The sequence below is a fragment of the Eublepharis macularius genome, chromosome 9, assembly GCF_028583425.1.
Source record: "Eublepharis macularius isolate TG4126 chromosome 9, MPM_Emac_v1.0, whole genome shotgun sequence".
In the NCBI taxonomy this organism is placed as follows: domain Eukaryota; kingdom Metazoa; phylum Chordata; class Lepidosauria; order Squamata; family Eublepharidae; genus Eublepharis; species Eublepharis macularius.
The window spans coordinates 32,660,438-32,683,274 of record NC_072798.1 but is presented as its reverse complement, the minus strand read 5'-3'; the positions used below and the strand labels follow the sequence as shown (position 1 = coordinate 32,683,274).

General features: G+C 40.4%; 2 protein-coding genes across 2 annotated transcripts in view; one reads left to right on the top strand and one right to left on the bottom strand.

Annotated features, from left to right (window-relative positions):
* The window catches only part of SYN3 (synapsin III), a 255,305-nt gene that overhangs the window by 43,877 nt on the left and 188,591 nt on the right, over nucleotides 1-22,837 (top strand). Inside the window, exon 5 of the mRNA XM_054989464.1 lies at nucleotides 1,129-1,218. Within this exon, the coding sequence (XP_054845439.1) occupies nucleotides 1,129-1,218 (90 nt within the window). The remainder of the gene's footprint in view (nucleotides 1-1,128; nucleotides 1,219-22,837) is intronic.
* The window catches only part of TIMP3 (TIMP metallopeptidase inhibitor 3), a 47,508-nt gene continuing 30,528 nt past the window's right edge, over nucleotides 5,858-22,837 (bottom strand). Inside the window, exons 2-5 of the mRNA XM_054989465.1 lie at nucleotides 18,826-18,908; nucleotides 11,824-11,935; nucleotides 10,884-11,005; nucleotides 5,858-10,358 (exon numbers count right to left, since the gene is read on the bottom strand). Coding sequence (XP_054845440.1) covers nucleotides 10,161-10,358; nucleotides 10,884-11,005; nucleotides 11,824-11,935; nucleotides 18,826-18,908 — 515 coding nt within the window. The 3' untranslated portion in view covers nucleotides 5,858-10,160. The remainder of the gene's footprint in view (nucleotides 10,359-10,883; nucleotides 11,006-11,823; nucleotides 11,936-18,825; nucleotides 18,909-22,837) is intronic.

The window sequence follows — 22,837 nt, the reverse complement described above, 5'->3', positions numbered from 1 at the left end:
TTGCCAATGATAGACCTACATTCCATGAATAATCCCCTTTTAAAGCCATCTGTGCCTGGTACCATCACTGCTTCTTCTGACAGCAAATCCCACATTTTAATCACTTGCTTTGTAAAGAAGTATTTTCTTTTGTCCATCTTGAATCTACTGCCCATCAGCTTCATTGGTTCCCCCAATATCTAGTATTATGGGAGAGAGGGAGGAAAAGTCTCTCTGTCCTCTATCTTGTGCATAATTTTATAAACTTTTCTCATTTCCCAGCTTAGCCATTTCTTTTCTAAACTGAAAAATTCCATGGGAGCAGCAGCATCCCCTACTACCCCATCTAAGTGGCCCCAGGTAGAATTCCCTGATGGGAAACAACAAAATGTACACTTGACCCCACTAGAATGGAGGATAAATTTAGCCACTGTTCCTGCTGATGGCAGTGTCTGAGGTGAATTTACACATCTAATTTGCATTGCAAATTTCAAATCTTTTCCTCCTATAGAACTGGATTGAGGCAACTTTCGTGGATTTTAGTGTGTCCCAGCCCCCTGGTTCCTTTCCTTGATCTCACTAGAATCAGAGATAACCGAGGAACAGGAGTTATATAAGTGTAAAAGCCCTATGTGTAAGACTAGCCACTTGGTGGCCACGTTCCCAAAGTCTTAGGGATATCTTCTTATCCAAGAGAGAGAAACATTCTGAAGTTGTAGCTTTTCCCAATGGGTGATTCAGTAGAAAGTAAGGCCCTTTTTCAGGGTTTTTAAAATTACTATCTGTGTGCAGAGAGTACAACATTGAAAATGGGGATCTAAATGTGTTTATTGTGCTTACTGCTTATATATTTTGCTATCATCCAGTAAGAGGGGGGAAAGGAACAGGAATTTATTTTCAGCTCCTGACCTGAAGGTTGCTACTGTGCCTTCCAAAGTGCACAAGGAGATGTTCATCAACTGTAATTTCTTCATTACTACAGCAGTGCAATATGGAAAGCTGCATCTACTGGAATTCTCCCTACCATGCTGTAGTTAAATAAGTAAGGAACAGTGTGTGGCTCAGAATTTGATAACTCATAGGAGCAGTTGTATGTATGGCTTTTTCTGCTTGTAAAGTTACAGGAATTCTCTTTGTTTTTTTCTGTAGTTCTCTCAGCTAATCAATATCTTCAACACTCTGGGTCCCGAGAAGTTCCCTCTTGTGGAGCAATCATTCTTTCCAAGCCATAAGCAGATGGTGAGTTATCTTTATTTTGTTGGAGGATACAAAGTGTACTATAGAGGAAGGAACTGTGATTCTGTAGGATACAGGGGGGGGGGAATTCCCCTTTTTTGTTCAGTTCTTGGGAAAGCGTATGGGAAAAGGTAAGTACATGAAATTAATTGTTGTGCTGTTGACAAAGGTTTATATATCTTACCAAGAAGAATTAATTCAGATGCAACTGCCCTGATGTAAATTTCTGTGTCTTCAAGTTTGCAAAGAAAGATAGGTGTTACTATGCCTTTCCACCTACATTTGAACATACTTCTCTGATTCTGCTGATCATTTGATTAGTTATATATATTCAGAACTGGTGCCCTGAAAGGCATCTTTTGTCTCATACATGTGCTTCTCATGGCAGCTGCTAATATACCAGTCCCTGTTACCTTACATTATGCATATGAACATCTGAATGAAAAAATAAATAAGAAAACACAGAATTCAATACAGCAGTGCTGGCAATCCTTATGGACTGCAGAGAAAAATGTAATAACTATAAGCACAAGAAGCAACTTCTACTGAGTCAGAACACTGGGTTGCCAAAATCAGTATTGTCTACAATGACTAGCAGAAGTTCTCCTGGGTCTCAAGTATTCACATCACCTGCTACTGGATCCTTTTAGCTGGGATGCCAGGGTTTGCACCTGGGACTTTCCGCAAACAAAGCAGATGTTCTGCTTCTGAACCACAGCCCCATAGTGTCATTTATGTACCTAATACTCTACAGACTATATGACTGGCAGAGCCCTTCTATGAGAAGCTTATTATGTAAAATTTGATGTAAGGATTAGAAGACAACAAAGGGAAGGGAGGGGTGGAGGGGGTGGATAAACAAGGGAAGAATGCATATTCATTCCAGTTACATGTGTGTGCGCTTAGTTTTAGTGTGTGGGGGTCAAAGATAAATTTTGGAAAGATGAGTTTTGAGGCAGGATTTGAATAGTGGCATCATGCAGGTATCCTGGGCAAAGAGGAGATATGTCTCAATATCCTGACTGGAGAGGAAGAGCATGACTCTTCTGGGCAGCTGTGAAACAGAGGCTTAGATTAGTCCCTCATACAGCAACACCTGCAGAATGACATCAGCATTAGCTGCCTTTTCTGTTTTTTTCTTTCCTGTTTATATATATTATTAGTTTGGTTTGTTTCTTAGAAGATTGTGTTTTTTCTTATCTTTTATGTTTATTGTTTATTGCTTAAATAAATTTATTTTTTTTAAAAAAAAGAATGACAACAGCATTCCTTGATCCCAGCAATGTCACCTTTAAGAAACTCATATAGAAACAGTCAGTACAGATACTGCCATATATGTAGACAGTTTTAGGGAGGTATCTGATGAAGGGAGCTTGACTCTCGAAAGCTTATACCCTGGAAAAGTTGTTAGTTCTTAAGGTGAAGTTGGACTTGAATCTTGCTTTTTTTTACTATGTATGCTGGAATCAAGTTTTTTTGATCTGAGGTACAACTCTTGAAGTGTTGAATTAGTATTTTGATATATTCAAGTTGACATGGAGGGAACATCAGTAAATAATATTACATTTGGGTCTCAGATCTTTTCCCCTGTGCACTGGGGTTACTTGTAAATTGATGATCTGCAAATAAATTAAAGAAGCAGTGTACTAGAGAACATTATCAGTCCTACCTGTGATACGATTACTGTCCATTACATATTTATATTACCAGTGAAGCATGTTTGAAACATGAGGCTTATTGCTTAATTTTTGTTGTATAATTTTTTTGGTAATTTTACTTTCATTCTATGTATGAGGCATCATCATCCTTAGGATTATTTTAATAAATAATGCTTATATATGTACATATATAAAATACTAGGTATCTATTTACCCAGAAGTCCAGGGTATCTTTTCCATAATATTCTGAAATAGAACTTGTCGGTTCTAAGCTTATATGGTTATAAGAATGACATTTGGTTACATTGTTAAGCCTTTCTGAACATGAACTATCCTATAGTATTATAAGGTAGAGTATTCAATGAAAACATGAGGCATTGGTAGGGCACGGAAAAACCAGCACACTTTTAATCTGCTTACAATCTTCTGTACTTGCTAACTTCAGCACCCCATCTGAGCCACCATGTTTTGATATACTATGAATACATGTAAAGCACATGCATATGCAAATGCATAAGCAGCCAGTCATGAAAAGCAGAGAAATCTGTAAGTGCAATGGGAGACAGGGAGCCGCAAAGACACAGAAGACTGTTGGGAGATGTTTGGCAGGGTACTTTGGAGGAAAAGGGATTACTGTGTACGGTCGCATTTATGAAACTGCATAGGTAAGAGATGGTACTCTATAGAGAATATGGGATGGGATATTTTAAAAAGTTACTTTGAATTTGTGAGCAGTTAAGATCAGGGCTTTTTTCCAGGGGGAACGCAGGGGAACGGAGTTCCAGCACCTCTTGAAAATACTCCACAATAGAGCTCGAAAATAATATGATTTCAAACAATCCCACGTGTTTCTTCCTCATTTCCCTCTTGAGAGTTCTGCCACCTCCTTTTCCCGGAAAAAAAACCCCTGGTTAAGATGAACAGAACAGGAACATCTGCTAGATAATAAAGATACAAGAAACTTAGAAGGCATACCTCTTGCTTGCATCTTTGTCATCATTCCCTCACTCTGTGTTCGATTGTGTTACAAACCGTATTACAAAGCTGAGAAAGGAACTCTTGGCTGTGTAGGGAGTTCTTCTTTTGGATAATCAGTCTTGGTTTTCTTTTGCGCTTCAAGGCCAAGATAAGTTAACTGTTCTTACAGTGACCTACCTGCATTTATGGGCTCTGCCTAAGTATAACAGCAATGGAATCTCCTGGAAGATTAAAATGTTCTCCCACTGGTTTTTGAATGTAGTAATTTCTAATATCGGATTTATGTCCATTCATTCTTTTTTGAAGCGACTATCCTGTTTGTCCAATATTATAGCTAGCCTCCTGATACCCCTCCCACTCTTTATAAAGATTGTAAAGGCTCCTTCCTTTTTCCACTCCTCGTATCTAATGAAAGGAGCTTTGATTTTCAAAAGCTCATACCTTGGAAATCTAGTTGGTCTATAAGGTGCTGTTGGACACGAATAATGGTGTGCAGAAATTCAGTGTTAAACTTTTCCCAACACAGAGGTATAATAAGGGGGTGAGGGAATCACCTGTTTAGTTTTTGACTATAAATATCAAAAGCACAATAACATTACCAGAAAACAAGTTGCCTGCAACTCCATTACATTCTTACCTATTGGGTTCTATAGCAACTGAGGATTAAGAAAAGATCTCCTATGTGATCTGCCATGTATTGCTTTATAGCATTGTTAAGAGAAATTCTCTCAATTGCTCTTTACCCAATATCTCTTTGAAACATTTCTTTTCCCCTTTGTAGGAATTTGGAATCAGTTTCCAATCAATTCTTTTTTTATCAAAGAGAAATCTGAAGAGCGGCAATAAGGGAGGTTCTGCAAAATTTCAGAATTCTACTCTGTAGATGATCAGAGGCAGGCAGTGTCTTCCCAAATTTTCCTATCTTCTTGCTAGAACATCTTCCTGTGGTGTGTAGCATAAAAGGGCTGAAGTTACACAAATGGGTACACTCAGGGCTTTTTTTTCTGGGAGAAGAGTTGGTGGAACTCAGTGGGTTGCCCTCGGAGAAAATGGTCACATGGCTGGTGGCTCCACCCCCTGATCTCCAAACAGAGGGGCGTTTAGATTGCCCTCCGCGCCACATGGCGCGGAGGGCAATCTCAACTCCCCTCTGTCTGGAGATCAGGGGGCGGGGCCACCAGCCATGTGACCATTTTCAAGAGGTTCCGGAACTCCGTTCCACTGCATTCCTGCTGAAAAAAAGCCCTGGGTACACTAATTTCTCTTCAAAGAGACATGAAAGAGAAATCCCTCTTTTAAAAGAAAGTAAGTGGAATCAATGGCTATATCTTTAAAAAGTGAATTTTGGAAAAAGGAGTTTTCATAAGAATGCTATTGTTTTGACTACTGATTAAGGAAGTGTTTAAACAGCTGCAAACTGAACTTGAATTAATGGAATGCAAGTCTTGTTTGTATTTGTACTTGGTCAGTTCTTCCTTTATTAACATCATCATCTTTTTTTGAAAAAAAACTCAGATCAAATTGTATGCATGATGTTTAGAAAAGAGCACATAAATAATCAAAAGATATGATTCTGCTTCCCAATTTGAAGTACATTTAAAAAATAAAGATATTGCGATGACCCAGAATAACAACATACCCCAATATGAATATGTTAGATTAATGAATAAGAATCTTCATATATATCCCTCCCCAATTTATTGATATTTTAAAAGCAGAACCCATGATGCAGTCTTATGCACCCTTACAAGGCAATAAATCCCATTCAACTCAGTGGGACTTACTGATTTAAATTTGTTAACTCTCAAGAGGCTGTTGTGGGGGGCACTTCCAGATAAACATTTATAGGATGAGGATGCAATCCTAACTGCCCTCACTTGCAATTAGTGGTCTTACTTCTCAGTAAAGAGGGTTAAGGCTGCCTTCTAAGAAGAGCCCTCTAGTTTTTTTATCCAAAAAAATGGTCAGCTAGATGCTTCTAAACCAAAGCACAAAAAGGCTGTGCGTGATAGAAATAAAACACTTTATTGTTTTAGAATAAAAGAACACTATAAAAGTGAACATTATTACCTTAATAGACAATATACATTCAATGGATATAAAATTTATAAATAACAAACAAGGAAGAAAACTGTAAACAGTGCTACAAACCCTAGCAAAAAGTACGTTCCTTCTGTGGAGGATTTTTCTCCCAGATCACTCACGAATGTCCAGAATTATCAAGAGGGTGAAGCAGAAGAAAAAGCAGATTAAGGCTGCAATCCTAGGCCCCCTTTTCTGAAACAACTCAGTTCATTAGGGCTGGCTTCTGATTGAAGAGGCATAGGATTGGTTTCCTTTGAAAGAGTTGATTTGCACAAACCAAAACATTTTGAATCAATGGAAAGGTGTCAATTGACCTCAAAAGGTGTGGCTCAGGCCTCGATGACAAATGCTAAGCTAAGCACCTGGGTCAGGCTTACCTAGGATGAAGTTCTACATTTGTCAAGACAAGCTATAAAATGGAAATGATGGCCTAGATCATTGTGGGAGTAAGTAACAAAAGACTAAAATGCACTTTACATCTCCAAAAAATTAAGATATACACCATATCTTAATTCTTTAAAATTGAAAGTGGTTAGTCATAGCGCTAAGGAATTCAGAGGTCTCCCCCCCCCCCAAATGTATTTTTGCTGGATTCTTCACTCTTTCCCCTCCTTTTGCCTCCCAAACAAAAAACCCTGTGTGTCAGATTCCTTACTTAGTAGGGTGAAGGGCTGCACTCCTCTGTCCTTGCCCATTTAGCTGTGTTGCACATTTCAAAATACGTTTTACCTTCTGCATTGCAAAATGGAAATCCATATGCCAAAAAAAATTATTAGTAGCTAGAGATTTCCTCATTATCAGTACTGTAGAGTGTCAGCTATGGTCTTGAACTTCTACAGTCAATGAAAATAATAAAAACCAGTCAGTTGCCAATCAGTGGAAATACGGCAGCAGGTGCTAAACAAGGGAGTTCCTTCCACAGCTCTCTCCCTACCATTAATTGGCTGCACTTCAGTGGATAACATCCATTTTGAGGGAAACGGTTTAGTAGAGATAATTTTTTAAACTCAGTCCCAGTGTGATTTTAAGTGGTGTTGAATGGACTACACAAGTTTCAGGATCTGACCAATAGGCAGGTAGTTGTCTGGCAATCTTACTAAGGCTTAAGACCTCCCAACTTGTATATGTGACTATTGATCAGATCTTTAAAGTTGTACAGCTGAGTGAATAGTCAAAGTTAAGGGATACTGTGATATACATAGCCGCAGTCCTGGATCTGTGCACTCTGTGTCATGTATGTGCAGACTTCGTTGTTGTTATTTGTATAATGGAAAGAGAGCCCTTATTACGGACCAGTGTCCTTGGTTATGCGCAAGAGAAAGGTCCTGTTACCAGCAGGTATTGTGCAGCTTTCCACTGTTAGGCAGCAGTCAGGTGGCCTTTTCTTCTCTCCAGGCTTGTGGTTGAACATTGAAGCAGATACAGGCAAATCCTGGCCATTTCAGTTTTTTTAGATGTAAGCAGTGTCAGGACTGTAAATTAATTTCCTCTAGCTCTTTTAAAGCATTAGTTCAAGATCCCTTCTACTACCAAAGGCACTTTGTTAGTTATAGTAAGCCCTTAATAATAAAGGTTTCCAAATAATGAGTATCCTAAAGGGTAAGATCTTCCTTCTAGAAATCATTACAAAAATGTGATTGTGTAACCCTAAAACTCAGGCACACTTGAAAAAAACTCTCTCACTTCCTTTTCTGGATATCCTCATATCAAACAAAGGTCCAGGGCCCTAGTTCACTTCTAGAATTATCACTGAATACCTTTGTTTTTGGTTCAATTTTGAAATCAGGACCAGTCTATGCAAAACCACATGATAAAACTGCACCATGCCACTTCAGTCAGCATACTGGAGATCACATGTAAGAGCTATCAAATATATTATAGAAAACTGTATGTCGTTATACTATTCTCTCTGACTTGCTGATTTTCTATGTGCAGAGATCCTGTTCATGGAGATGTGCCCCTCACCTGCAATGTAAAATTGGTATAGCCAGAAACATTTCTACTGCACGATCTCCTCAAGCCTGTAGACTACCATTGATATTAACTGGGCTTAAGGGCATGAGGAAAAAGATATAAGGTGGCAGTTCTGAACCCCAGCTCAGCAATCTCTTCCAGGTGCTGGAGTTCCAGCACAGTTGTGAAGTTCCCCTGTCCACAAGGATTTAATAGTTGATTTCACTGCAAGGGGGCAGCTACAAACATGCTTGTGTTTATCACAGAGTAATTTCCAGCTTATGACAGATACGTTTTCCTACATGGAATGAACTGAAGATTCAATGTAAGAAAAATAATGATAGCAATAACAAGAACACAAAACTTGTGTTAAGCATCAGTTCTATGCTCCATACCAAAACCTCAATAAAATAGACAATCGCCCATCTTATCAGTAACCCTATTCTTTGACAACATCAAAATGTAAAATACTTCTTACTTTTTATTAAAAGATTTTATATTATGTTTTTTCATAATAAAAACAAACAAATCATCCAGTCTACAGAGAAGATGGGGTAACCCGCTCCTAAATCCATGTTTCCAGAAGGCATACAGAGTCTCTGACCACAGATCTGCTTAACTATGACTGAATAGTTACATCACATCATCCCCCAGAAATGATCCAGAAATGAAATAGTTACATCACATCATCCCCCAGAAATGATCCTTTGCTCATTCAGACCAAGGGCTTTAGGGACTGCTTCTCTCTGAGCATGTGTAACTGGGATTACATATTCTCTCCCCATCTTGTCTGTCGTGCAGTTTCTGTTGCTTTCACTGTACATTCTTATACAAACCATTCATGAGGGAAAATTACCAGTGGGTAATTTTCCCCCTCCCAGTAGTCACCTGACAATGTAATATTGTGAAAATCCACCAGTGCCCCCTTCCCACTCCTGTGTGATATAAAACTCCTAAGTTATCACAACCATTCCCTGAAAAGTCTAAGAAACTAGACTTTTTCAGTATGTTTGGTTAGCCTGACATTTGGGGCATTTTCACAAGACCATTTTATCAGAGGAATATTAACAGGCGCAATATCACCAGTGGTGACCTTTCAATGTCAAAAACAGTTGTGTGACTAAAAAGAGAGTGAGGGAAGGGAAGCACAGTGTGGCAAATAAACAGATTACTATCACTAGTGTAGAAACATTGACATTCCAAAATCGTTTAGAATTAAACAAGAATAAAACAATAAGCAGTGACTTGGAATGTATGATCGCTCCTTTTAAGCAAAAGAATTAAGCTTTTCATTGCTCTTAGCATGAAACAGTTCCATGTCCTGTCAAAAATAGCTTATATCATCACATCTATATACACCTTAGTTCAATAAAAAACAGTATTTTGTCAGCTAATTTCTCAGCCATAATTGTCATCTTTTATCCCCTTTCTCCGGTGGTCTCCTTGTCCCCCATCCAGATATGTTTTTTTTTTAAAAATTGTATTAATAGTTTACATTCGAGTTTTTTCTAGATGCTGAAATGGCAACTCTGCAGCCAGACCAAAACACAAAAAGTGTAGGGTTAATTTGGTTCTAAACAGGTCGTCTTTTTTGCAACTAGAAAAGAGATTGCCTCCATTAATTGGATCTGGTTTTTAAAAAGATATTGTTTATGCTTTGGGCAAATACAAAGCTACCATGGAACACATTTGGCACATGGCAGATATTTTGATATGGTGCTTTTAATGTACATGACATCTGGATTCTCCCACTGCTCCATCTAGTTATACAGATATAACTTGCTTGTCCTTCCTCAGGCATGTGGCTTAATGCTCTCAAATTTTTAAGCCAAACTGGTTTCATTTTGTCTATATGCTGAATGCATGAACGAAGAAGCAGTTTAGGAAGCAACAAGAGAGGGGCTGGAGCTGTGATTGAAAACCCATCTGGGACATTTTTGAAATTTTTGTTTTCCTACAAAAATATAAATTGTATTGCTATATAGATAATGATATATAACTGAGAGCAAACACTCCCTTATTTATCTGGTGTGTAAACACAAAATCCCAGACAAATGTCTTCTGAACAAAATGGGTGATAGCAAAAAATTTAAAGTGATTTAAAACAACAAATACTCAAGACAGCAAAGTTTCTTTTTAAAAGTTTGAAGTGCTAAAATTTGCAAGAAACAGGCACTAATATCATTGTTTTCACCATGATCTGATACAAGTTAGTGTCCAAAGAATGCTCAACCACATGGGAGAGAAGAAACAAGAAAGAGGGTTGAGTGTTCAGGGGTCTGTAGCATTGATGATGGTCTTATCAGGAGGTGCCCATGATCTGTACCAGCTGCAATAACCTTCCTTCTGCTGGATGCACGCAAAATACTTTGATTGGGACCCTGAAAGGCCAAAGTTGGAGAGCATGTCCGTCCACAAGCACTCATTCTTGGAGGTCACAAAACACGGAAGGTAGTAGCAGGGCTTAATCTGCAGTGACAGAAATGAAACAAGTGAGAAGCTGGCTTGAAGTATTTAAGAAAAAACACACTGGGGCATTAATGGCACTCTCTTTGTAGACCATTCAAAGTATGTACCACTTCTAACCTTTCTCTTGAAAAATAACAGGCTTGGATACTTCAGTGTACCCATCCTAGCACTCATAATTCTTCAGAAGAGTAATTTGAAAGTACATGTCTAGTATTTTTATAACTAGTCCAATCCCATGCAATGCCATTTGACCAGTCTCCGCATTCATTTGATCCTTGCTCTACTTTCTCAGGCTGCACACATCATTGTACAACATGCTATCATTTCACTGTAGCAATCATTTGCAACTGGTTTATCCTGTGTGGATAAGAAAGTCTAGTTGCAAACAGCAGGCATGCGATAATATCATGGATCTAACAATGGGCAGACAGAATTCTAAGGTATTCTCTTTCCAGACCATCCTGCCAGGAGATGCCTAATAAACTGTTGGCAATCCTAGGAATGGTTTATGGAGACAGCACATACCTTGCAGCCGCAGCCTTGGTTATAACGATGGTTCAGTCCCTTGCGTTGGGCTAGAGTCAGTTGATCCCATTTCTCGTTCAAGTTGCACAGCCCAGTGTAAACCTTTCCATCATATACTCGGCCTAGGAAAACATTTGCAAATTAGCCACTCCATTTATTAGGTTCCTGAACCAGCTAATATTCCCTATGAAATAACAGTAATACCTTATGGTATAATAATAATATAGCATGGAAACTCTGGAAGCTCCTCCTATGTGGCAAATGAATGGGAGCATCATTTGTGCCTTTGTAATAAAGCAAAGCACAGCACAGGACATTCGATGTTCTGGTCTCCAATTTACATGCAAAACTGCAAAAGTATATTTTCCCAACTATGAATTATGCATCTAGGAGGGAAAGGTGTTAAAGGATTTAATTAAAGTGAATTGATACTTAACCAATAAGGTTATTTAAGTATCCCAAATGGCTGGATTTGATTTCTGTCCAGCTCCTGAATTGGTCCATACTTTCTTTCCACAGCTGTCTTTTACTGACAGACAGTTCTGTCATCCCAAATTAGCACAGTGGAGATTACAGAGAGACTCTCCTGCCTTCATGGAGAAGCCTTAGCTGAGTGGGCAAGGACAAGCTTTACATACAGACGGTCCTAGGTGCAATCCCTGGCATCTCCAGTTAAAAAGATCTGGAGCAGCAGTTGCTGGGAGAGACCTTCTCTCTTGAGACCCTGGAGAAAGCTGCCAGCTAGCGGACTGCACTGTGCAGATGACTTAATGGGCTTACGTGATATAAAATAGCTTCATATTTACAAGACAGCAGTTTTGTGGGGCTGATACTAATGCAAGTCAGATGCATTTGCACAGAGCTGCAGCCCCTCTCCACAGATGAAACAGCAACAGGCCTGCAAGCAAGCCGCCACAGATAAACTCTTTTGTTTCTTTACCTGTAATCATATACTGGTACTTGTTGACTTCAAGCTTGACCCCGCAAAGACTTTCAGAGGCCTCTGTGTAGATGTATTGAACATGTGGCATCTTCTCAAAACCTCTGTACATCTTTAAAGAAAGAGAGAAGGCACTCTCAATAACTTATCATACAGCAATAATGGATTGCTTTTTACTCAAAAATGGAATTTCTTTTTAAGTATGGTAGATTGCAGTTTTAAAACTGCTTAACCTCAGATGATAATCCTTCATTTCTACAGAGCTCTCTTACAGTAAACTACGGCTCAGGAAATCCAGCAGCTAGGGCTTTGCACAGCGTTAAGGTCGTGTGTGTAAGCAGACCACTAATATTAGTGAACAATACCAGTCACTTGTATCCCATTATTGAGTCCTTTCTTCAGCACTTCTGCTCAGTCAAACCACATATTTCTAGCCAGGATTACAGTTCCCAAGGTTCAGGTAGGGTGTTGTTAACAATCATTACGGTTTAACTTTGTAGTAAAAATGTGCTGTCCTGTTCAGCACTATTTTTGTATGACACACTTTTTTGCAGACCTTGGGAAATATGGGATATACCCAGTCATTGTTCTTTTTAAAAATGCACAGAATATCCTGCAGCTTTTAGTAGTTTGGACACAATCCCATGTGGCCTGTACCATTGCACCACACCTACTTCAGCAGGAAAAATTCCTTGTGGACTGTACTTTTTGACAGAAAAGAAGCGCACCTAAAAATGCAGTATTACCACACTCGGAATCCTTCTCATCATCGTCCTGTATTTTAGGAAATCTAATGACAATGTATTTAATGAGCACTGCCTGGTTGTGCCTGCTAAAGCTGCACCAGTTCTTGTTAAGTCAGCATTTCTATAAGCAATCCCTCATTCTGGGGGATTAAGTGGGATTGTGCAAGAAAAATCTATATGCAAATCATGTGGTTCATCTTGTTTTATGATGACCTTAAGACTGGTGTCACAGGACTGGAATATTCCCACCCACCCCATGAATTTCAATTGCCTTTTCCCTGTATGGCGTCTGAGTTTCCAGTCTCCCACCTCAGTCTGAGGATGACATATACAAGGAAAAAAGGTACTATCAGCTGCGTGTGCTGTTGGTCTTTCTAATTTACTAGACACGTTGACAGTATCAGCTGTAGTAGGAAGAGAAACTTGATTCCTGCATATGCCTAGAAATTATGTTCTCAGCATGGAACTCCCATTGCACATTTGGTTGACAGAACCAGGACAAACATAGTGGGGGGGGGGGCATGAGGACAGTTTGGTCCTAATGGGTATCCCTGAGCATATTGCTTTACTCTCTCTTATGTAATTGAATGGGGGAGAGGACTGTGGCTCAGTGGTAAAGCACCTGATTTGAATGCTGATGGTCCCAGGTTGAATCCCCGTCGTTTCCAGTTAAAAGGAACTGGTGATGCTAAAGACCCTCATCTAAGATCCTGGAGAACTGCTGCCAGCAACAATAGACAGTACTGACCTTGATAGATCAATGGGCTGACTCATCCTAAGGCAGTTCCATGTGTTCATGTAAAGGCAGCCACATTTGTATGTGGTAAAGTATAGTAAAGCATTAAACATGGAGGTGGAGATGACAGAAAGAGACCCATGAGTGGTAAAAGAATGATGCAGGGGCTGGAGGGGAGGAAGAAAGAGAACTGAACAACAGAGCAATGCTGAGAGGGGCAGGGAAGAGAGGAAGAGACACCATAGGAACACTGGTTGGACATCAGATGAACATAGCTATGATGGTTAAAGGGAGGCAGCAAACCTCTAAATACCAGTGCCGGAGGCAGCATAGGGGAAGGTCTTGGCCTCTCTGCCCTGTTTGTTGGCTCTCTAGAACTGGTTGGCTGCTGTGTGAAACCAGATCGACTAGCTGGACCACTGGTCTGATCCAACAGGGCTTATGTTGTTCTTTTTGGAGACAGGCAATGGAACCTGGGAAATATTTTTAAGGGAGAGGGATAGTAATAGGGTACAAATATTAGGTGTTTCTGAACTTTTTCTCATTGTAATTTCTTTCTGGACTTTGAAGTTTTATTTGGATGTTTTGACAGTGCAATACAGTAGGAATACTTTGTTTCCTTTTCAACTTTCTAAACATTGCACAGCACACTGAGCATGTGCAGTTTTCAAGAGAGCTAGCAAAGAGCTACCCTGAATCCAGCTGGAGCTTACATGACATCTGGACCTGAGTTTTATACAATCCAATAAAATTGTAGCATGGTGCGCAAAGTACCCCCCCCCCATCACCATTCCCATACTGTCACATTTCATTTCAGTATTATTCATTAATTTAGGATATTTCTATGCTGCCTCTCCAGATTCCTGCTTGAGGCAGCTTACAATTTAAACATTAAATATCTGGTAAGATCAAACCCCTGATTAAAAACCTGGGTAAAATGATGTGTTTTGGGCTAGAAACTAAAATTGGCATCGAAAATCAAAGCAAAGCTTCTTGAAGCATTCGGGTTGCTTTGGGAAGCTTCGGGCCCAGGGCTGGCTTCAGTTGGCAGTCCGTCCCCCCCCCGGCCTGCAAGCTGAAGTTTAAAGGGGCCTTTCCCTGCTACTTGCAAGTGGCAGGGAACTTTAAACTTATCCCAACCACCCCCAGCCCCCCACCCCCAACCACCTGCACCCCCCACTTATCTTGGGCTGGCAGGACCACTGTGGTGGTGGAGGAGGCACCTCCAGGCCCTCCTGCCTCCCTACTGGCCTTTGCGGCAGTGGCGGCGGCTCCATCCTTCTCTGCTGCCCAGCTGGCCACTGCAGGCCCCAGAGGCGGTGGCGTGGCAGCAGAGGAGCCGGCTCCGAGCCATTCCACCCCTCAAATGGCTGCAGCGGCAGTGACGGAGGCCCTTCCTGCCCCCCAAATGGCTGCTGTGGTGGCCATTTGAGGGGCAGGAAGGGTTGAAGGAGGCAGCTCCAGCCCTCCCTGCCACCCAGCTGGCCACTGTGGGCCCTGGAGGCAACAGCACAGCGGCAGAGGAGCCAGCTCCGGTCTGTCCCGTCCCTCAAATGGCCACAATGGCAGTGGAGGCAATAGAGGAGGCCCTTCCTGTCCCTCAATGGCTGCTGTGGGGCAGGAAGGCCCAGAGGAGGCAGCTCTAGCCTTCCTCGCCAGCCAGCTGGCCACTGCAGACCCCGGAGTTGGTGGCGCAGTGACAGCGGTGGTGGCTCTGGCCTTCCTTGACATTTTCCGCCATCCAGCTAGCTGCTGCAAGTTCTGGAAGTGGCATTGGGTGGCAGCGGCGGTGGCTCCAGCCTTCCCCAATGCCCAGCTGGCTGCTGCGGGTCTTCCAGGTAAGTGGGGGGGGGGAAATAAGTGAGGGGTGCGGTGGGGCAGGGGGCTAAGTGGGGGCTGGGGGCTGGGACAAAGCTTCCCCCCTCACTTTGGTATGCTCCGAATCTTTACGGAGCATACCAAAGTGATTTAAATACCCGACTCCGAGTTCCCTGGAATTTTTTTCCCGCTTCGGGTAAACCTGAAGCAGAAAACCAAATCTTCTGGCCATGCACACTCCTAACTGGCCTCTGAAGGCAGGGGCACAGAGAGCAGGACTTGAGAGACAGATCTTAACTGGCTGGCTGGCTAGTACAGGAGGAGATGATCCTTCAAGAGTCCTGCCCCCAAGCTGTTTATGGCCTTAAAAGTAAGAACCAGCACTTTGAATCATGACCAGAAAAAGATGAATAACAAATGTAGATCTTTGAACATGGGGGTGATATGATCTCTGTAACCAACTCCTGACTATAGCCTGATTGCCACATTTTGAACCAACTGACGTTTCTGCGCCATTTTCAAAGGCAGTTCAATGCAGAATGCATTACAGCAATATAACTTGGATGTGATCAGAGTATACTGTGCTGTACTGGTGCCAGTGCCATCAGCCTCAGGGAGTCTGTGCGGTTTCTTATTATATGATCTAGAAGGTTCACGAGAGAAGAAGACAGCCATGAAGAACCCTAACCACAAGAGAGCCATTTTCATCAGTAACCATGCCACTGTCGTCATATTTGATCATCTGTGATCACAACAAAGTAAGGCAAAGCCTAGAACACTGAGAGAGCCAGCAAACTTCTGTCAGTCTAAAACATTTTTCCCTGTTGGAAGACAATGGCAAAATGTCTCATTATAGATCCATCATCCATACATAAAGCAAAGCACAGCCCTCTCTGTCCACCTGAGGAAGAATTACTACTTCTTGTCTTGGATTTTGGTCCAGTAGCACCTTAAAGACCAACTAGATTTCCAAGATATGAGCTTTCGAGAGTCCCTTCATCAGATACGAGGAGTGGGAAAAGTTTGATCCAGGCAGTCTCCAATTTACAATACCTCTTCCACCCTATGCCTGAATTGTAAGGACCCCCTCCTTTTTCCATTCCTCTTATCTGACAAAAGGAGCTCCGACACTCAAAATTTTATAACCTTGAAATCTATTTAGTCTTCAAGGTGCTACTGGACCCCTAATCTTGCTCTACTTTTTGTCCTAAAGTCACAGCACAGTAGAATTCCAGGATAGCCTTACAAATCACTACTCTGAACATTTACTTATTGGACTTCTATTCTGCCCTCCCCACAACTGGATCCACTGCATGGCAAAAAGTCCAGAAGCAGGGCAAAAACAGGTTTTTAAACCATTTTCTAACCTTGCTCCGCTGCCTTTAACGAACAGCATGGTATGTCAGCATTAAGAAGAAGATGCATTTACTGTAATGGAAAGTAGCCCCCCTAAAGTTTCATGTGCTTAATTGACCATTGGTATAGCAATGTGATTATGACTGTGGTATGAATCAATTCAAATCTCACCTCTGCCACAAACTTACTAATTACCCTACGGCAAACCACTCATGTCACTGGTTAGCAGTAAGGGAAAGAACAATGCCTGCCTTACAGGATTATTGTACATGACACAGCGAGATAATGTATGTGGAGTCCTTGAAAGCTCTACACAAATGTTAAGTATGATTATTAATGTCTGCTTGACAGGCTGCTCTTCAAGACACAGAGATGTGCACACCACCCTTAGCAGTAATGGCAGCAGCCATACGTATTAGAACTGGGACAGTCTTTAATTTCTCTAAAGTACTAATGGAAAAAAGATACAAATTGCAAAATGGACAGGTGGGATGGGGCATTAAACTCTTCCCTTGCCTATGTTTCCCTCTGAATTGTTCCTCTCTCAGTGGGACTCCAAGACTGGAAGTAAACACCCCACTGGGAAGAAAACTGGCTTGAGAGAATGTTATGGAAGGGAAAGGAGGAGTATCAGCAGGAGAGAGTTAAAGCATCCATCCACTTTTCTATGCTATGCTTTCAATTATTGCCTCCCTCCTATGTATAGACTCTCATTCTAACAAACAGCTTGCAACGCTTTTGTAACATCGAGCATGGCCCTATGCAATCCCTTCAAACACTCTTTAATGCTTAGCCTTTGCTCATGTAAATGTAAACTGGGCTGCATCCATACAACACTGGATATTGCACTATTGTTGCACTAGACCAGTCATTCACCTCTTGTATTATCTTCTCCATACAGTAAAATCCAGTTGTGAATCACTACTATAAAGCAAAATCCAATGAAGTATGGATGCAACCCTGATTTTGAAAAAAATGAATGCAGCTACACAACTAAGAACAGAAGTAACTTGTGAGATTTCAAGCAAAATTTCCACTCCAGGGAAGGAGGTGTGTCAAGGCAGTCTTTGACAGCTGTGTCTGGCTTATGAAACAGGCTCGGCTGTCTTGCAGCTTTTATACTTAGTTGGATGATGCCTTATAAAGAGAATTATTGTTATTAAGAGCAGGCAAGTGGCTGTTTTTCTAAACCTTTACTTTGTCTAATATGTTTCAGATTTCTGTAATCACTGCCAAAATTCTCTCTTTGTTCCCTATTTCTTTTTCCCTTACAAAGATATAAATGAGCCAAGAAAAATAAACTAGAACTGATTTTTTTTAACATTACATAACAAGAGGTCAGTTGGCAAAAGAACATCCAGAGCAAAAGGTTTAAGTAAAATTTGCTCATCAGATAGAAAAGCACAGAAGGAAGCCATCTAACCTGTTTCAAGCAGAAATCTTGAAAACGAGCAAGAACAGGATGAGTTATGACCTGGAGGCATATTGGAATGCTAGTAGGATTGGGTTTCATTGATCATGTGAATTGGTACCAAAGGTACAGCATGATCACACAGCAAAACAGTATCTCAAACCAACAGTGGAACAACCTTAGATGGAATCCAGAAAGAACCAGTGCTATAGCAACTGAATTTCTGTCCTGTAGCATTTGGGTCAGCATCAGAACTTATTTCTTTGAATGTTCATGCAAGTGTTTTTCTAATGTTGTTTTGACTACCTCTGTAGTCACAGCATGACCCAGGAAAGAGTCATGTTTGGTCACCAGTTCCATAACCAGCTACCTTTAAGATACCATTTTTTCATATAAAATTAAATTTTTAAAGTTCAGAAGGAAAACAATTGCCCCATATTTAACATTATTAGACAGGAGTAATTTCCTTTCCATCGTTACATCCACCACATCTTATGTTGCTTTGCTTCTATTAACCAGCGGATATAATACAACTTAGTCAATCCATACATGCACTGTACTCCTCAAACATTTGTAACATTTAATACAGAGTTAAAGTGGAACATTAGCATCAGTTCACACATACAAGTAACCATGTTCTTCCATGCAATTGTGTATATGAGCACATAGTCACATGGAGAAAAATGACAATTCACATTGTGAAATAGCCTCTAATTAGGCACACTTGCAATGATACATGGTCACATGAGGAGTTAGTTAGTAAGTGGATTATGGGGAGATCAAGATGCAAATACTTTAAGTTTTTACTGAAATGCTTTGCTGTCTAGCAGTGCAATCCTAAACAGTTACACCTGTCTAAACCCATTGACTTCAGTGGATTTAGAAGACTGTAACTCTTGGATTGTAGTTAATCCTGCATGAGTCTCTGTACATACCTTCATTTGTTTGACAGTATATCGCATTGTTCCAAAAGGTCCATCTTTCATAAGCTTCTTGCCCACTACTTTGGCTCGGATAACTGTAATAAAGGAAGAAAACTCTGTGAGTAACAACTGGATTGATACCGTCTCCAGACTTTAGTTCAATCAGATCTAGCACTATAGGCAATATCTTTCCAAAAAACCCCCCCAAACTGTTGGAGGAACTCCACAATCTACAAGGATGAGAGGAGGGGTAGGGCTGCCCAATGCCATGCTCATTTGCTATACATATGCTAGTCATCAATGAATACTGTGACTGCAATTATTCATAGTATGTCCAGAGTGATTTTTGCAGTGATTGCTTGTCTTATCCTGGAAGTATAGAAAATCCCCCCAAGGAAACTTTCCACTTCACTGTGTGACTATACCATACTGCCAGTGAGAAGATGTACTCAGACCAGCTCACCCAGCATGCCATGAATGTCTTAAGACATCAGGTTTCCTTGATTCCTCTGTCAACAGGCCCTGTCTGCCAAACAAACTTTTACAAGTTCTACTCACAGTCCAGTGAGAGGCAGACTCACCCTGCTGATCAGAGAGCAGGTAAATTGTTTACTGCTAAAGAAGGGAAAGAAACTCTTGTTTATATAAAAAGAGGATACTGAGCCAGTCCTCATGCTGTAGGCCACGCCCACCACCATGAAGTAATCTGTGGATTAGCACTTTTATGAAGGTTTGTTTAAATTAAAAATCATTTCTAATTTCAACTAAAATTAGATTATGAGGTAAATTTGGAAATTCCTATCTATCACATTTTCCCTCCAAGGAGCTCAGATCAGTATACGTTGTTCTACCCACCGATCCCCTCCATTTTTATCCTTGCAACAACTTTGTGAGGTAGGTTAGACTAATAAGGTCATCCAGTGATCTTCATTACTGAGTGGGGATCTGAACACAAATTTCTTTAGATCAACTCCCAAACCATTATGCATGAGTTTTGGTTCCTTCGTTGGCAGATTATCGAACAATTTAAAGAGTTTCTTTTAGACTCGAGAAATTACTTGAGGGGAGGGAAGGTTGTTCATCGTTAATTTTAATTTGCTTTTGAAAATGAAGGTAAGACCCTGTATATGTATGCAGAGTTTGTGTGGGATGGGTTAAGTTAGAGATCTTCAACACAGTTTTCATTAATGGCAAGAAAGTACTTTGGTCTCCCTTCATGCCACAGTTGTCTCAAGATTCTCCTGTCAATCGCTTAGTAAATTGAAATGACCCAGTTTTTTATTTTAAAAGAAACATTTACCCAAGGAGAGCAGGGAATGTAGTCAAAATTTGCTTTGGCTTAATTGCAGGCCTATGAACTTTTCCTGAACAATGAAATAACACTAAAGTTTATTTACCAAGGGAAGCCTTCACCTCACCGCCTAGGGCTTATGTAAGGCCCATGTGCCGCTGACTAGTGCACAAACATATCTCAGTTCTGTGCTGACTACGGGCAACATACATGGCCTGAAAATAAGAGGTTGTGCTTTCACATTTAATTTATTCTCAGCTCTCAACTGAATAGGGATAGTCAATATATATGACAAAGAAAGATCTAATGTCTCACCACAGGGCTTATTCTTTTCTGCTTCAGGAATGAATTTGCCATAATACGCAGACAGTCAACTGTGGACCATCACAAGGGTCACTATGGTATAATAGCTGGACAAAGACCAGGGAAACCAGTGTTAAAATACCCACTTAAACCATTAACTTGACCAGGTAGCCTTGGGCCAATCACCATCTCTCAGCCTAGTCAACACTTCACAAAGGTGTTGTGAAGACATAATGGAGAACAGGGGAACCCTGAGCTCCTTGGAAGAAGAGTGGTGAAAAATGTGATAGGCAGAACTTTTATAGTAAGTGTCTGGCTCCCACATGTAATAGTAGAAAACATCTGTGCCTTTTAATTTAAAATCTATGACAGGTTTTGCTGCATTTGCAGTTAAGCAACACAAAGATTATATGAATGAATCTGTATCATATGTTATGCTGTCTATCTGTATCATACGTTATGCTGTCTGTTATGCTGTATCATATGTTATGCTGTCACACACAAATAAGGTGTGATGTGCTCAGGAAAGAATCAAGATTCCTGGCTACCATTATTCCACATCCCCCAAACACCAACTGGTTGCAGTAGGTCCAACCCACAGAAATCTGGGCTTTCCCCAGCATTCAGCCCATACTACATGGGCACAGATAGGTCCAACCATTTGAGTAGGGTAATTTTCCCCACCTTAGGCAATCTTGCTTCAAGATATTGGCTTGGGTGACATCATCTATCCATAGTAATACATGAAGACCAATTTTTGTTTAAAATTCATTGATTCTGATAGGTTAGCTAAGTGTTTCAAGAAATTGGTCGGATCTACTAGAAACCCAAATTTCTGCACCATTTATCTTCAGTGGGATTCTGTGACAACCTTCAGCCTCCACTGGTTTTCTTGCATTCTGTCCAATAAAAAAACTCATTTAAAAATGTGCAAATCCTATTAATTATAATGAGATCTGAAAAGAATGTGAGTCAGTTCAGAATATGACTATGGCTTTAGAAGAATTTCTCATTGAGAACATGTCTCTGTGGCTGGCCAGCACACGTGCAGAACTAGGATTGCCGGCCCCCTACCTTTAAAGCAGGAGATTGCTAGGCAGGCTTGGGGCCCTGACCCATCTGTCTTGTGTGTGCGATCTGGGAGGTCCCAATGACATCATTTCTGGTTGAAAAACAGAAACTACAGGATCTCAGCAGGGCCAAAGCCTGCCCACAGCGGGGGGGGGGGGGGGGCTGGCAGCCCTATGCAGAACCCAAGTGGGACTGCACTGTTACTACAACGATGAACAGTATTTATGTATGGTGTTTACATAATGGTATTTATACTTGGTATTCAAAGATCAAAAATAATTTTTAATTACTTGACTTTTTCAAGTTTTTTTTAACAGTAACTGCAGATATATTGGCATTGTTGGTCTTGTTAATCATCCACCTTGGAAATAATTTGCCTTGCTCACACTAAACAGTCTTTAGAAACAACTTTTTCTCTCCCAATAGATGCAAATCAATATTTACTAAATTATCCTCAAAACTAATACAATAGTTATAATGCATGTAGAATTTGAGTTATTTATAGACATTCCACAAAACAATCAAATGATATAAATATGTGTTTGTCACTTGTATTCCAGCCCTAAAACTTGCAGTGCTAGACAGAAATACTTAGGACAGACCTGTATCACTTGTAGCCCTCAGGCCAAATGTAGTAACTTACTTGGGGGCTCAATGAATTTTCAAAGGAAAGAGTATATTTGACCAGATATACCATCTTATCTTTAAAAAACTGCTCGATGAATACCTATAGCACCCAACAAAAGCTACCATAGTTTTAACTGTATTTCCTACCAGCAACTCTATTAGCCAAAATTGTCTTAAGGAAATACAAATGCTCTGAAAGATTATTTCATCGACACATTGCATGCTAAACAGCAAAAAAAGAGCAATGCCTTGAGCACTCTCCTTAACTTTTTCCTTTTCTCGGGTGTCCTATTACAGTCCTACTATTACCGATGGGAAATTTTATCTCACACAAGTGGACACCAAAATAGAGGCATATTTTTAAACCACAGCCACTTTGAAGTGGTGCCTATGAAAACATTCCATGAAGAATATTTCTGAGTACTTTGGGGTTTGGGGTCAAGTCATTTTGTGGGATCAGAGTAGCTGGCAAGATCTCACACAATTTGCAATTATTTATGTAATAATAAACTGGATAGGCTTACACATTTCTGATAAGATAAGCATAGTGACTGAGTTGTGGTCCAAAAACAACGCAAAAGACTAACTCTTAAAAATCTGATTGCCCTTGAAGTATATAGGTGAAATTACTTACATTAAAAAATATGTATTTTCCATATGCTTGCATGCATATGAAAGGAAACAATTTATTTTGAGTTGAGAATTAATTGCTTTCCAAAAACATTTTGGGTT